This window comes from Lynx canadensis, chromosome B2 (genome assembly GCF_007474595.2).
Source record: "Lynx canadensis isolate LIC74 chromosome B2, mLynCan4.pri.v2, whole genome shotgun sequence".
Classification (NCBI taxonomy): domain Eukaryota; kingdom Metazoa; phylum Chordata; class Mammalia; order Carnivora; family Felidae; genus Lynx; species Lynx canadensis.
In genome coordinates this window covers 143,427,308-143,443,529 of record NC_044307.1, presented here as the reverse complement: position 1 = coordinate 143,443,529, position 16,222 = coordinate 143,427,308, and the positions used below count along the sequence as shown (strand labels likewise).

General features: G+C 54.0%; 1 protein-coding gene across 2 annotated transcripts in view; it reads right to left on the bottom strand.

The window, feature by feature from the left end:
- The window catches only part of TMEM181 (transmembrane protein 181), a 74,696-nt gene that overhangs the window by 35,090 nt on the left and 23,384 nt on the right, over positions 1 to 16,222 (bottom strand). For both annotated transcript variants that reach the window (XM_030316709.1, XM_032593270.1), the window contains exon 2: positions 4,993 to 5,096. In XM_030316709.1, the coding sequence (XP_030172569.1) occupies positions 4,993 to 5,096 (104 nt within the window). The remainder of the gene's footprint in view (positions 1 to 4,992; positions 5,097 to 16,222) is intronic.

The window sequence follows — 16,222 nt, the reverse complement described above, 5'->3', positions numbered from 1 at the left end:
CCAGTTCCTTACAGTAAATCTCTCTTTCTTCTCTACCTCTGCCCCTCTCTCTCCCTGTCTCCCTGTCCCTCCCTCCCCCCTCCTATGCGTATGTGTGTCTGAGTATATACATATATATGTATCTCCCCTTTGGTTCCATTTCTCTGGAGAACCCTGACTAATACAGAGCTTGGCATGAGAGTGGTTAAAGAGGAACAGAATATTAATAATGAGCTTTTTTAATATTGGTTCTGGGGTTTCTGGAATTGGCTCTCTAATCTGATTAGATTTAAAGATGCTAATGATTGGGGTGTCTGGCTGGCTTACTCAGTTAAGTGTCCCACTTGCTTTCAGCTCAGGTCATGATCTCACGGTTCATGGGATCAAGACCCATGTCAGGCTCTATGCTGACAGTGCGGAGCCTGCTTGGGATTCCCTGTTTCCTTCTGTCTCTGCCCCTCCCCTGCTGTCTATCTCTCTCTCAAAATAGATGGATAAACTTAAAAAAAAATTTTTTTTTATAACAAATAAATAGAATGAGGTTGACTGGTTGTTCCTAATGTCCCTGGATAACGTGGTAAAAGAAAAGGCGAGGTCAGGGGTTTGAATTCCCAGCTCCAGAGCTGCATAAATGATACGACAGCTTCTGTGCGCCCTGACAGAGACCCTTATCACCTGTAGCCATAGGGGCTGAGTGCTGAAAATCAAGCTCAGAATCTCATCCTGCAACTGGCAGAATTACAATGCAAGCTGGACACCGGCCTCACAGGCTCACCGCTGAAGCGAGGGCACTGACTGGGGAGCAGTGGGGTCCTGGTCCGGGGATGTGGGATCCTGGTCTGGAGACGCACAGGAGGATCCTGAGGAAGCTGGGGGTGTGGAGCTACTGCGTTTCAATGCATCTTCTTTGCCGCTAGACGAGTTCTCTCCATTCCCAGTAGAAACAGCCCTCCCACCTCCTTCCTAGACGAAGACCCTGCATTACCTACGCAAGTGATCCCTGAGGATCAGGCAAGACGATGCAGATTCTGCTGAGCAACCTTCCCTCTTCGCTTCTAGAACAATAACTAGACTCAAGTCCCAACAGGCCCCTGAAGGTGAGGCACCAAATGTGACCCACGAGGAGATGCACTACACTCTCAAAGAATACTTGAGTTTTCGGATTTATACAGAGAGAAATCTGGGGAATGTGTATGGGAACGACTACTAAGGGTGTGGGGAACACGGTGGAAGGAACGTAAATTGGATCAGGCTGGATTTATGGACATGGGCTCACTCAGCAGAGATACTGCGTTGCGTGCTAGAGCTCAGGGAGTTAGGAGGGGCTCTAACAGTTCGGTTGGCTGGTTAAAACTTGGACCAAAAGGTGGTCCCCAGTGAGCAAATCAGAAATGCCACACCCGCCTTGGCTTAATGGAGAGGAGGGGATTGGGAGACTTGGGGAGACTAGAACATTGGGGTGGATTTGTCATTTAAGACCTGCTGGAAGAGCCCAGAAGACAGACCTTTCACCACTACTGTGAGGAATAAATTTGCGAGGGGAGCCCCAGCATCCTGAAAGAGCTCTGTGACGGCCCTGCTCGGCAGGCCACCCAGAGAGCAGGAGCCATGACCACTGAACGGGGGGAAACCAAACGCTATGGGAGTCGCTGAGTCCCAGCAGCGGTGGGGCCAAGCAGAGGGACTCAGCCACCAAAAGCAAGGTGGGTATGGTCACTGTAACGGACAGGAGAGTCAAAGCAGCAATCCGACCATCTGATTCACACAGACCTGTGGTGCTGGCTAGTTGATGATGGTGTTTCCAGAAGTGAAATACACAGGAAGCCCACTATAGTCTTACCCGATCTGTGTAAGCAGAAAATTCTAAGTGAACAAAAGTGTAACCTGAATCATAAACACAGGAAGTTGCAGCCCATCGATAGATTCCAGATTTGAGCCGGGTTACAGACTCAAACCTTGAGTGAAGAGGAGACAGGGTCCCCTTAAGAAAGCACCCCAGTACACTGCCAAAAATGTGTACTATTAATCATTCTCCCAAAGGAACCTACAACCTTTTACCAAGATGACCGCACACTGGGGAAAAGGAAATACATTTTGGGGACCCCCGGACACCGGCTCTGGACTGACCCTGATTTCAGGAGACCCAAAACATCAGTGCGGTCCACCAGTCAGAGCAGGGACTCACGGGCGTCACGCAATCAGTGGGGTTTTAGCTCAGGTACGTGTCACAATGGGCCCAGTGGGTCCCCAGTTCCAGAATGCAGAACTGCACTAGATACACTCAGCGCCTGGCAGAATCCCCACCCTGCAGGGAGCCTCTGCTTAACAAAAACATAATCAAAAGCAGTATCGCATGCCTGGAGGGACTGCGGCCGTGAGTTCTCCCACCCCCCAACCGGAAAGGTTCCCGCCACACGGCCGGTCAGCTCGCCTATCTGGCCTGGGCAGAAGGTGGGTGGGTCTTGGAGAGGACAGCAGATCGCCTTTAAGCATCACCGGGTGTGGTTCGAACCGCAGCTGCTGTTGCAGGCCGGGTTTCGTTGCTTGAGCAAATTCACACACCCTCTGGGACCTGACGGGCAGCTGCTGATCCGGCAAACGCCATTTTCTTCATCGCTGAGAGCGAGGCCCACCAGAAGCCAGCCGGCAATACACCTTCACGGTCCTCCCTCAAAGGAGTGTCAAACCTCCGGCCCTACATCCCAACTTGGTTCGCACCGACCTTGGTCACCTCTCCCTCCCACAAGCCGCCGTGAGCAAGAAGCAGCGAGTACTGTAAACTTCCTGGTAAGACACTCGCACGTGGGAGAACGGAAAGAAATCTGGTCAAGATACACGTGCGCCACGTAGAGCTATCCCTTCTGAGGTGAAAGATAAACCGTTGTATTTGGCTCCCCTACAACCAAACCAGAGGCGCGACGCCTAGCGGGCCTCGCCTCTTTGCATTTTGGAGGCAACGTGTTCCTCGCTTGGGTGTCATACTCTGGCCCATTTACCTCGTGAACCAAAAAGCTGCAAGTTTTGAGTGGGGGCCAGGACAAGAGAAGGCTCTCCACCAGCTCCAGGCTGCCGTGCGGGCTGCCTGCTGCTGGGGCCACACGATCCGGCGGATGTAAAGGTGTCTGAAATGTCAGAAGACAAGGATGTCATCTGGAGCCTTTGGCAGGGCCCACACATGAATCTTCGCGCAGACCCTTGGGACTCTGGAGCAAAGCCTTGCCCTCCTCCACAGATAACCACTCCCCTCGTGACACACAGCTCTTGCCTTCCTACCGGGCCTTAGGAGAGACTGAACGCTTACCTGTGAGCCACCAAGTTACCAGGAGACCTGCGCCGCCCATCATGAGCTGGGTGTTAGCTGACCCATCAGGACACGGAGCTGGACACGCACAGCAGCACTCCATCATCCGACGGAAGTGGGGCATATACGATCGGGCCCGAGCAGGCCCCGAAGGCACAATAAATCCATCTATATAGGTATCTACGTATATCCTATTGGTGTGTTTCTCTGGAGAACCCTAATACCAGCACTCACTGGGAAGAAGGAAAGGGACACGGAAATCCTGACATCGCTCTTCCCGTCTCAGCCCAGGTGTATCACTTTTCACTTATGCAGGAGTGGAAAAGGTTGAATATAATCACGGATGCTGCGGCCAACAGTGGCTTAAGGAAAACGAGTTGGCTGAGGTCCCATGAGACGGCAGTTCAGGAGCCTATGAATGCCTCTCCTACCAATCTTAAAAGGACAGTTATGAAAATCAAGTAAGATGACTGATATGTCCTGTGCTGTGATTAATGTAACTTATTCCTTGGTGACTTCACGGGCAGGAAAAGAGGAGGCTACAGTTGCTTGTCACCATCATTTTCGTCACCAGCAGGCAAACAGCACATAAACGACCTCCCTCTCCCCAGCTTCCTTGGGCCATTCACCCAGCCCACATCCAGTGTAGGTTAAGAAACTAGCCTCTGAGGGGCACCTGGGCGGCTCAGTTGGCTGAGCATCTGACAACGGCTCAGGTCATGATCTCGCGGTTGGTGAGTTCAGGTCCCACGTCGGGCTCTGTGCTGACAGCTCGGAGCCTGGAGCCTGCTTCGGATTCTATGTCTCCCTCTTTCTCTGCCCCTCCCCTGCTCACGCTCTGTCTCTCCCTCTCTCTCAAAATTGAATAAACATAAAAAAAGTTTAAGAAACTAGCCTTTGGAGGCCCAGCCGCCTCTGGGACAGGCTAAGCCTAAGTGTCATTTGACTTTAGTAGGAAATGCCGTAATCAAACACCTATCAGAGACCACCCTCAGTAAAAAATATATTTAAGAAAGAAAGAAGAAACAACCACATAGGCTCCTGGTCTCCTACCCCCTAGACAGGGCTGAAGAGACCAGGTTTCTGGGAACCTGCTGAAAACAGGCCAGCTTCTCTGGTTCTGTTTTCCATCTGTGCGAAATGGGGTTGGACTGGATGATTTCAAAGGCATTTCTGAAGCTAAAAGCATTATGATGTGGCTCTGGAACCCCAGGGCACCTGGTGCCCTGAACACAAGGCAAAAGCCAACCTGCAGGCTCCCTCCTGCCAAGAGCTTGGGGCGTCACTAGAGCAGCCTCCCGGGTCCCCTCGGTCACCCCAGCCCCGTGCTCACAGCTATCTCATGCCCTCCCTGGAATCTGCTGCGCCGGGCCGTTTACATGGCCTGTGGCCCCCATCGGCCAGCATGTCCTGGACTCACCAGCGCCCAGGCTGGGTCCCGAGCACAGGAGACTGCAGAAATGTTGGACCGTCCGCCAAAAGGTACGCCATCGAGGCCTCCCGGTACTGCCAGGCTAAACTCAAGCCCTGGCTGCTGTGTGGGGCAAGGCCAGGGTTACCCCTCACCCAGTGGGTTCAGAAGAAGTGGCACTTCACCCTCTACGTGAGCGGGGCTCTTAGCGGGTGACAGCAAGTGGGGACAGCTCAGCTGGGCTGAAAAGCGGGTACTAAGGTAACTGTAAATGATAAAACGATCAAAAACTGCGGCTTACCTCTGATCCCAACGAAGACGGTCAGGCCGAAACAGACGAAGAAGACGACGAACACGAGGACAAAGTGGCGCTTGGAGAGCGTGTACAGCCGCATGGGCGCCAGCCTGCAGAGAGGCCAGCGGGTGAGGGTCACACAGGGGTGGCCGAGGCTGCATCCGGCCATCCCCTCCCCCCCTCGGGAGCGGGCCTCCCCAAGACCCAGGTCGCCCGCCTGACCAAAACACCTCGGGGGCCACCAGGAGGGTGGGGGACTGTCCGCTGAGCCCTGGGTCAAGCGCTCCGGGGAGAGGGCTTCTCCGCAGGCAGCCAAACCCCACTCCTCGTGGCGCGAGAACGTGCTGCGGCTTCGACGCCCACTCAGGGCGTGTTTCACCACCCCACCCACGTGGCGGCTCAGCCCTTCTACACAGCCCGACTTTCAGCAGCCAGAGCAGAGCCCGGGTGCAGGGAAGACCCCAACTCACACGGGCACGCGGCTCCGTCTGCTGGCGCAGTCAAGCCCAGACCGGGAACTGCAGGTGCCTCCAGCACGCATCTTCCTACCTGGCCCTCCAGGACGCCCACGGCCTCACGTTTCCTGTCCAGGGCTCCGCACAGCCCCGCACCTGCACCCACCCGCACGGTGAAGCTCAGCCTGGCCTTTGCTGAGCAGGCCGCCCACGGTCCCCTGTGACTTACTCCAACGCGGAGAGCAGCTCAGTGGATCCATCCCACCCCCCGTCAGGAGGTCCCTGCCTATTCAGTCCTATTTTCTGCTCTGGAAGAAGACGGCAGTGGGGAGGGATCAGTTCTCCTTTCGAATGCCCTACCTCAGGCGTCAGAAGAAAATCCACGAAGGACCACACTTCAAATGTGTGAGGCCCGGCCAGCCACGCGGCCTCTAGTCCTCACTGCTGCCTCTACACGCAGGCAGGCGTGATGAACACGCGTGTGCGTGGCTGTGTTTCAGTTCAACCTGACTGCAAAGAGGTGGCAGGCCAGGTCTGGCCCGCAAGCGGCCGACCGCTACCAAATAACCTAACGAGGAGACCCATAAACCCAAAGAGATGAGCGACGGGGGTGGGGGGCTGTTTTGCTTTGCTTTTTACATTCTTTTTATTCCCATAGCATTTCCTGGTCTTGGGAGCTGGGACAGGAGGAACTTCTCACACCTCAGAACAGTGCACACACGCCTGGGACAGGGAGAACCAGGCCGAGAACTGAAACGGAAGGAAAGGTTATTTGCTTTTACGGTACTGTGTGCACACATACAACCTCTCCTTTACGTGGCTGACGATTCCAGTTCCTGAGCAGGAAATCAGCCAGATGGTATCTCGGGGCAAAGGTGGGGCCCAGAAGCCACCTTGGCTCAGACGTGGCTCGGCTGATACCAAGCCAGCTCTCTCCAGCAGGACCCACCAGACCTTTGGACGAATGAACTCTGAGGTCAGTGTCACCGTGTTTCATTGAATGACGGCACCAGTGAAGAAATAAAGGAACGAGTAGTAACTCTGTCTCTTCCTTCTGGACTCAAGTCCAAAGGCTGACCCACAAGCGACCCTGCTGTGCATGAAAACGAGGGCCAGTGAATTAACTAGTCTGACCCCAACTCTGATTTTGGATCCTAATGATTGTAAGAGGCCTGAAAGTCTTAAAATATTAGAGCCAGAAATGACCTCAGGGAGGAAGTCTAACCCCTTCGACTGACACATGGGGACACTGGGGCCTAGACACTGCAGAACAGTTGCCTGAGATGTCACAGCTCTGCCCCTTGGCAGTAACTGCCGCTCCCCAGGAAGGAGGCTCAGGGAAGCAGGGAGAGCTGAGGGGACCCACCTCCGTGAGTGCCCTTCTGGAGAAAGCCCTGTGGAGGCGGGGCGGCATGCGAACAAGGTCCTCTTTGTCATTTCTCTGCCATCCCCAGGTGTCGAGGCTAATAATGCAGATCCTTAGCACAGTCTGCAGAAGGGAAGATTTCTGTGCAGCTGCACGGGGCATTTTCACTTGGAAAAAACACTACACAAAGCTAAATGGACTAGATGCTGGGAAAATGCAAATAGTCTGTAGTTCACAGGACTGCACCGATGTCGCTCTCTTAGCTCTGATAAACGTGCCGCGATGCTGAGACGCTAGCAAGAGGGGAAGCTGTGTGAAGGGTGTGCGGAGGCACTTTGTACTATCTTTGCCACTCTCCCGTAAACCTAAGGTTGTGTAAAAAATTAGAGTCACTTGCGGCACCCCACTCTGCTGCTCTCAGGGAGACCTGTTTCCACCCCCTCCCCCCACCCCGTCCACCCTGTGCTGAGGCTCTGAGGGGCGCTGAGGGCTCTGAGCACAGGCGAGAGCCCAAAGGACATTAGTTAGAAGCAGAGAAAAACAGAGTAATAATAATTACATTTAAATTTTGATACTTAAAACCTATCATTAAGACACATTATCAATCATTTGCTAGAAAAGCCTAGTTACTTAGCAGAAGAGAGGGTATGGGGAGAAAAGAGATCAGCAGGGCAACGGGAGCACAAGGCCAAGTTCCTGCAGCAAACACCTGCCCAGGGACGCTGTGCCAATTTCCTCCTCCAGGGCTGAATACAAATCTAGTGCTTCCCTTCCTTAACCCTGCTACTTAAGGGGTGCCTGGGTGGCTCAGCCAGTTAAGCATCCAACTTCGGCTCAGGTCATGATCTCACGGCTCATGGGTTCGAGTCCGTTTGAGCAACGGACTCTGTGCTGACAGCTCGGAGCCTGGAGCCTGTTTCGGGTTCTGTGTCTCCCTCTTTCTCTCTGCCCCTCCCCCACTCACACGCACCTGTGCACGCACTCGCTCTGAAAAATAAATACTAAACATTAAAAAAAATTTTAAACCCTGCTACTTAATTCCAATTTATTACAGATTTTCCTGGTTCAGAAATCAGACCTCACCCAAGTCAATGGAAAAAAGACACAGAGAAAGCGGAATAAGCCCCCTGCTTGAGAAAATGTGATCGGGCACAATCGCGGCCATGACCTCGGCTTGCTGGGGGCAGGCTGGGCACGGAGCCACATTTCTGCTGTCTTCCAGCGGTAAACCTTTCCAGGCATCCTCACCCTGGGGGCCCGGGGTCTGAGGACCCCCTCCAGCCACAGGGTGCTGTGGGCCAGCACCAGCACCAAGATGGCTCAGTTCCGCACGACGGTGCCTCCTCTCCAGGGTTCCTTTTGCTCTCGGCTTCGTGTCTAAAAACTCCACAGCAGTTCGCTCAAAAACAAGGGACTTCCTAAGCCTCAGAAACACCTTCCTATTCGAGACAAATCACAGTTCTGCACTGTTGCTCAAAGTAGTGGCGCTGTGAGTGGCAGCAGCGGGGAGTCGAGGCCACTCCCCAGAGGGTCTCCTTTCACGTCTCCTGTCTCCTCCCGCCCTGCCAGCCGCCCCACAACCACTTCCTGCCTGACCCAGGCTCCCAGCGCTTTCTCTGCCTACCTCCCACTTCACCTCCCAGCTGAAACACCAACGTGTTTCTGACCATCAAGCTAGCCGACGGCCCAGGCAAGTCTCAGTGAACAGGCAACCTGTATTCCCTAGGATCCGGCCACCAATGGAAGGAATATTCCCTAAGTGCTCAGAGGCAAGGCTGTGATATAGGCAATACACACTGCCTGACACCAAGAGGCCTCCGATCCAGGAGCCTAATCCGCTCGGCCTCTGCTGTCACCCATGCCCCCGCACTGCATGGACTCTCCGATGCCGGACCATCTCCTGCTTCCTCTCTCCTGCTTCCTCTCTCACACTCCTTCCCACCTCCAGGAACCATCTCAACCCCCTCCCTGCCCCTGATCCCACCCTGAGACAGTGTCCCCCAAGGCATTTTCACTAAGGAGTCTACACCACTTTATGGTCAATAAGTTTAAAACCGAACCCATTAAAAAACAAAGTAACAAATGAAAAAGCTGCTTCCACTGCCCATTTCCTGCCTCTCCCTTCTGCATCCCACATCCTGCAACCTTGGAGTCACCTCTGAGGATGCCTATCTCTCATTCACCCCACGCCTGCGGCCAGCCAGGAGGAGGGGCGCTTTGCTTCCTAACGTCACGTTCCCCATGCGGGGTCTCGCGGCCCAGGCCCTGGCCACGCCCAGCACGGTCACTGCAACCGCCTGCCAGATGCCTCCCCTGGGTGCCGTGCCACGGCTCAGCAGGTAACCTGCCCTAGACCAGCGAGCTACTAAGTGGCTGAGGCGGTGTTCAGACCCAAGCATCAGCATCCAGGGCTTAATTTCTTTAATGTTTCCCACCATGGTGGAGCCAGACTCTAGACCAGCCCCTTCGCACACTGCTCTCCTGATGTGAAATGCTCTCTCTTCTCCACACCGAACCATCGAAATCTGCCTCACAGGGCTCACCTGAAGGTCCCACCTTCTCCAGGAAGCTTCCCCTCCCTCCCATCTCTCGTAACTTTAACCTATTACGACACACGTGGCCTGCACGACACAGCCGAGGGCCTGAAGACAAAGTACCCATCTATCTGCCATGGACGCTGGACACAAGAAAACACCTGCCCAACTTTCATTAGTTATCTCAAAAGTGTTCACGTACTTCCCTTGAATTGGTGTGTAAGATACTAGGGAGCAGGGAGAGGACTCCCCACTTCCCCAGACACCCTGGGCAAGTCAAGCACCGCATGTGGTGGGAACTTCAACCCAGATAACCAGAGCAGGAAGGCCCCGGACAAAACCCTGCCAGCTCGGGACAGCTGTCCCTCCTTTTTCTCTTCTGGATGGGACCCAGATGCCAGTCTTCCTCTCCAGGCCCACGTCTCTTTTCACACTCAGGCATTTAACACACACACTCTAAAATGCAGACCTCCCTGGAGCCCCTGGAGCCCTGGAAGACCTTTCAAACTCAATGGAACAGATTGTCCCCTTAGCTTTGGCTTGGACCGTTTAGATCCCTTCTAAATTAATCTCAGTTTCACGGGTGACTTAAAATTGCACCCAGACTTATTTCCTAGAGAAACTAAAACACCTTTACTGGAAAGCCAGTCCCCCAAACTGCAGCCATCATCCAAATGGCTGCAAGCCGCGCCTGCCCTTCGTCGTGCATAGTCATAACCATCTCCCAAGGGACTGCTTCCAGGTACCATGGAGTCTGTGAAGCCATCAATACCCACAACGAAACAGCAGGAAAACCATCCCGCAGGACCTTCTGCAGCCAGACGTCACCGCTGTCCTGCCGGGACACATTGGCACGTGCTGCCCTTTGCCCTCTTCCCTTGTCAGCTCTCCGCAGCGATCTCACCCTGTTCCAGGCGAACAATTCCGCGTTCACGGCCCGGCCCAGCTGAGCCCCAGGCTGACAGCGAACACCTGTTTGACCCTCCGCTTGCACATCTGGTGGGCGGCTGGTGTGATGCGTCCAAAGCCAGACTCCGGATCTTCCCCCACCCCGTCCCGCAGAGTTCCCCGCCCCAGGACGTGGCAGCCCCAGCCTTCCAGGGGCTCAGGCCGAGAGCGGGGCGGTCACCTTCGACACCTGTCTTCTGCTCACTCCCCACATCTAATGCAACAACACAGCCTTCAACATACATCGTGCCGCGGCCCTTCTCGGTCCCCCAGTCAGGCCCTGCCATCTTTCGCTGCGCCGCAGGCCTCCCCCGGGGCCTCCGCTTCTGGCCTGAGCACCCACGCTCTGCTCTCCGCCTCGCTGCTCTGAAAGCCACGTGCGTTCACTCTCAGTCCGGAACTCTCCAGTGGCTTCCCAATCACGGTGAGTGCCAGCCAAACACTCCACCACCAACAGTCGCTGGCACGCCTGTGACGTGATCACACGGGGTTCTTTGGAAACAACTCACCCGCCATAATCCCCACTTCGTTCTAAAGGAGGAACAGGAGCCATGGGAGATGAAGGGACCTCTTCGGGGGCAGGGCAGAAGCACCACTGCTGTCTGCCCAGAGCCACACTCTGCCTCCTCCCCCCCTGGTCCCCTGCCCTCCAGAGACCAGCCTCACTTGCCCAGTCCCCCCCCCCACCCCCCCCCCCCCCCCCCCGCCGCACTGGGGCCCAGAACCTGTGGGAAACCAGCCAGGCGCTGCTAGACAAGGTTTCCCTGCCTCACAAAGCGACGTGTGAGAAGAGCCTCCTCTGTCCCCGTGGGGAGAGCCGTGCAGGGGAGCGCCGCCCGCACGGCCACAGCCACACGGCACGTCAGAAGGTGCACGCGGCCGACAGGCCCAGGCTGAGAGCCAGAGACAGAGACTACCTAGGCCACACAGGGACACAGCGCTGCCGAAGCGACCCTGGAGACGCCCCCTTCAACTTCTCGATGCTCCTGTTCTTTAAGCCACTTTTCACGGGTATTCGATTCGAACCAGAAGCTTCCCGGGGCACCCAGGTAGCTCAGTCGGTTGAACATCCAACTCCTGATTTCAGCTCAGGTTGCGATCTCAGGGACTGTGGGATCAAGCCCCGAGCTGGGCTCTGCACTGAGAGTACAGAGCTTGCTTGGGATTCGTGCTCGCTCGCTCTCTCTGACCCTCCCCTGGCTCACAAGCTCTTTCTCTCTCTCAAAATAAACATTAAAAAAAAAAACAAAAAACAAAAAACAAAGCTTCCCTTCAATATACATACCAAAAAAAGAAAAAAAAAACCACAATTAAAAATGAAACTCGAGACACTAAGTCACATAAGTATAGAAACCTCCCTGTTCAAGCACCTGGAACTGTCCTGTCAGAATGTGAAACAGTCACCAACCATCCTTGTTGCCTGCCCTTCCTATTTCCATCGATGATTAGTCACCGAGTCCTTCCTCTCCCTCCAGGCCCGACGCACCCTTCCTTCCCCCTTCCTTCCCGGCCCAGCTGAGTCCTGCCTCCTGTGAGGTCGCCCCCCAACCACACTGACCAGGCAACTGTCTCCTCCAATGGAGGACAGGAGGCACGTGCCCATTTCCAGATTTCACTGTGGGTAGCAACTGTTCACAGACTTCCATGCCTCTCCCAGCCTGGAGCTCCCCCTTGGCCTCTCTAGGCCCGGTGGTCCAGCGCTGAGCCTTATAAATGACAGGCCATGAACTAGAGATTCCTTAGTCCAATAACTATTGATTTCTTCCATTTCTATGCATTCCTCCCTGGTTTTACTCTGGTTTCCTCCAGGTTCTAATTTCTTTGCGATTAAATAAAGTATAGACCACTGAATTGTAAAATTGAACGTTTTCTCCCACTGTTATCTTGTAATTTTTTTGTATGGTTCTGGCCTTTGCTAGGTCTCGGAACTGGCCAGAACAGCTCCAAGAAAGTGCCTTCCCCTCGGCACACACCCTCAGTCAGGCCCCTGCTCAGCCGCCTGGAAAGCCAGTGTCCCCATTAGGGCCACCGAGAACTCCAGAACTGCTTGAGCCAACATTACTTTCCCACTGGACGCTTCTCCCTCCCACACAGGCCCTATAAGAGTTATTAAAACACCACTGGAGAGAAACCATGGGAGAGGCACACACTCAACGAGTCCCTTTATGGGCCTGGAGCAGAATGACCATGACACGGACAGAACTTGGCTGAGCAGAGAAGGCGAGAAGACACCTGAAGGCACGGCCTTCCAGTGACGCGGCAAGAGGAGACCAGCAGCAGTCTCTGCCTTTGACAGAACCCTAAATGACATAGTCAGCACACACAGGGAGGCAGGAGAAAACAGCATCCAGGAGGCCGAAGCGTTCTTATAAATACGTATTTCATCTGCTCTCATAAAGTCACAATACAGTAGGTAAGTTAAGACTGAAAATATTTCAGTATCACAAATCTCGCTACTTGTTCAACTCCTTCCCAGATTTCCCACTGGAGAATTAAAAAATGACATCTGGGGGGCGCCTGGGTGGCGCAGTCGGTTAAGCGTCCGGCTTCAGCCAGGTCACGATCTCGCGGTCCGTGAGTTCGAGCCCCGCGTCGGGCTCTGGGCTGATGGCTCGGAGCCTGGAGCCTGTTTCCGATTCTGTGTCTCCCTCTCTCTCTGCCCCTCCCCCGTTCATGCTCTGTCTCTCTCTGTCCCAAAAATAAATAAACGTTGAAAAAAAAAAAATTTTAAAAATGACATCTGGGCAGTGGGAAGGGCCTTTCAGTCTCAGTACGTGGGCATGCTTTAAGCGAAGATTTTGTTTTTCTCATCATGTGTATTAAAGTAATCTCTTCTCCCGTGGTCCAAAGCGCTGGCCTGGTATCTGCAGCCTGGCTTCAAATCCTGCCCACCCACCCCCACTTGCTAGGCAGACGACTAAGTAACTCTCAGGGCCCCGGTGTCCTCCTCTGTACATCAGAGACACGTGGAAAACCCCCAGGGTCGTTGGCGGGCATAGATGAAAGAATGAAGAATCCCGGACAGTGCAGGAAGCATATAGGAAGAACTCAATCAGGTTTGCTATAGGAGTAAGAGTTGTGCTTTTGTCCCCATCCCCTACTTACTCTTTTTTAAAAATCTGTTTTTGGGACGCCTGGGTGGCTCAGTCAGTTGGGCGTCCGACTTTGGCTCAGGTCATGAGCTCGCGGTTCATGGGTTTGAGCCCCACGTCGGGATCTGTGCTGATGGCTCGGAGCCTGGAGACTGCTTCGGATTCTGTGTCTCCCTCTCTCTCTCTGCCCCTCCCCTGCTCACTCTCTCTCTCTCTCTCTCAAAAAATAAACATTAAAGAATTTTTTTTCTAAAAACGTTTCCATCTTACCATTATCCCTGATGATCCACTCTGTAATACCTCCCCTCCTCCAGCTCAGAACCTGGCCAACCAAAGAAAAGGGCAGGGCCGTCATTCCCTAAGCACCTATTTGGTACTAGGTTAGGTGCTTCCCTGTGAGGCAGGTACTATGAGCCCTTTCACAGACGGGACATCAGAGGCTAGGGTTGGCATACACTGCTGAGGTCCCAGTCCACATGAGGGGGGCGGGATTTGAACGCCCAAAGTCAGCAGCAGAAAGGAGGCCCACCGCTCCCTCACTCTCGCTTTTTGGCCCCCTCACCAAAATCTCCCCTTTTTAAACCTACCGTTCAATGGGTTTTGAGAAGAAAAAACTCTAAGGGGAAGAACAGAATAAGAACTCCGAAATTTCTATCAGGGACATATATTGAATACAGCCAAATATATTCAAATTTCAAACTTGTCTATATTATAATTTATGGCTACCTAGTCAAAAAAGCCATTATACCAACATTCAAGGCCCAACAACCTCAAAGCGTATTTTAATGAACAGTACGCTCATCGACACTCCTCAAGGAACCATGAATCCTTGTGTATCCTCGCCAGGCTGCAAGCCCAGTGACTCACACCCAGGAGCGTGTTAGGTAACTGAATAGCCTTCCCGGGGCAAAGACAACAAGGAAGCAGGCCACACGCTGGTCAGCGCAGGCAGTGCGCCAGCCAGGGGGCAGCACCCAAGGATCTGGGTGAAGAACCCAGGATCTGAAGGCAGACCGCCCGGGCTAGAAGGCCTCTCCGCCACGACCCGCAGGGTGACCTGGGGCGAGCCACTCTCCTTCTCGGCACCTCCAGTCCCCGAACTGTAAAATTCAGAAAATGGACATGCCCCACCGCCGAGGGGAGCCGGGGTAGGTAATTAAATGAGTCATTCGTTACACGAAAGCCCTCGTGAGCACTCGTTCATCGCCAGCTGCTACTGAGAGATGTCACTAATGTGGGCTCTGGAGCCAACCACTCAGGCTTCAGCCTCAGCTCTGCGACATACTGTGACCTTGAGAACCTCGGACCAGACTTCTCTGCACCTCAGTGTTGCCATCTGTAACAACGGGAATGGTCACAGGGCGAGTAGCTGTGAGGATGGCACGAAATGACACACAGAAGGGGCTCACAGCAGTATCTGGTACAGAGAAAACAGCGTTACTTTTTATTAGCTCCAGAGATCATTTGGGTTCAGGGGGGAAAACAAAAGATTCCTAAGAGGCACAATCCTAAAAAACTCTGTAGTTGCAAGACAAGGATACTGACACAGGCCTGCTGTCCCCTCGAGCACTGGGACACTCGGAAGGCCTGGGACACAGAAACCCCAACAAGGTCTGTGTTCATCTGTCTGAGCCACGCCTTCACTGCTGGCAGAGGAGGAGCCCACTTAATACAATTCCACTCTGAAATGCAGACAGAATGAAACAGACCTGTGAAACATACTCTCCAAAAACTGGTTGTAAGTATCAAACACCACACACACACACACACACACACACACACACACACACACAACAACAACAACAACAACAACAACAACCACCTTATCTATGTCTGCAGGAAATGCTACTGAGAGAGCAAAGCAACACACGAACCTGAGACACCTCAACTATGTGTAGGGCTGTGACGGCTATGCTCAAACAGGAAGTCAGGGCAACAACTGTTTGAGACGCCCACGGTCCTTACCTCCTGAACCCCCGCACCTGTCACTTCCCAGGCATTTTCAGAAAAGGAAGGGAGTTTGCAGGAATTTTAAGCTTAAAGCTTTTAGGACGGGGAAACTATTTATCCTGACTGGTTTTGACAGCAATCTCTTCTGCCCTTTTAAGAGTAGGCAGGGCTGCATGTGAGCAAGGAGCTCACAGTCCTGCAGACCCTGCATTGGCCCCAGCCCCCCAAGCTGAGCTCCTCCACCACGCTGCTCTTTTCTCTTCCATCCCCCCCCCATTCCCCCCCCCCCCCCCCCGCACTCTTTCTCTGGCTCCTCTTCCTGCTCCTGTCACTTCTCGCCACGGGGCTCTGTCACATCTGGCAACAAGAGCACTTTGACCTTCCCGGGGCCTGAAGCAGGACACGCTTCGGGCTTGTTTCCTCGTAAGATTCTGATGCGCAGCAAAGACTTTTTCTGACTCCCACTGCTTTCATGTCCTCTTGAATGAGACGATGGTGGCTGGCTGACCTCCAGGTACCTCCAACATCCCCCAACCCCAGCCCCTTGCTCCACAGAGCCCGGCATGGCTTCTAGGAGAGCGTCGGGCCGCCGACCGCTCCATGGCAGGAGACATACTCCGCTGAAATCCTTCGCTCACACTGTGGTTTGCGAGTCTCGCTTTAGTTAACAGCCCCCACTTGGTCTAGTTCCCCATCACGTGACAGACAGCCCCCGACCTCCCCAGGAGACCCAGACTGCAGTCCTGGCCAACGCCCACACCGCTTCAAGCTCTCTGCTCCTCTGGTCCAAGTAAACGGGAGGACACCCCACACACCACCCAGGGCTGCTGTGCTGCGTGGACCCAAGGACGTTCGCTACGGAGGAGAACCTCCCAAACCATGCTGGTTGTC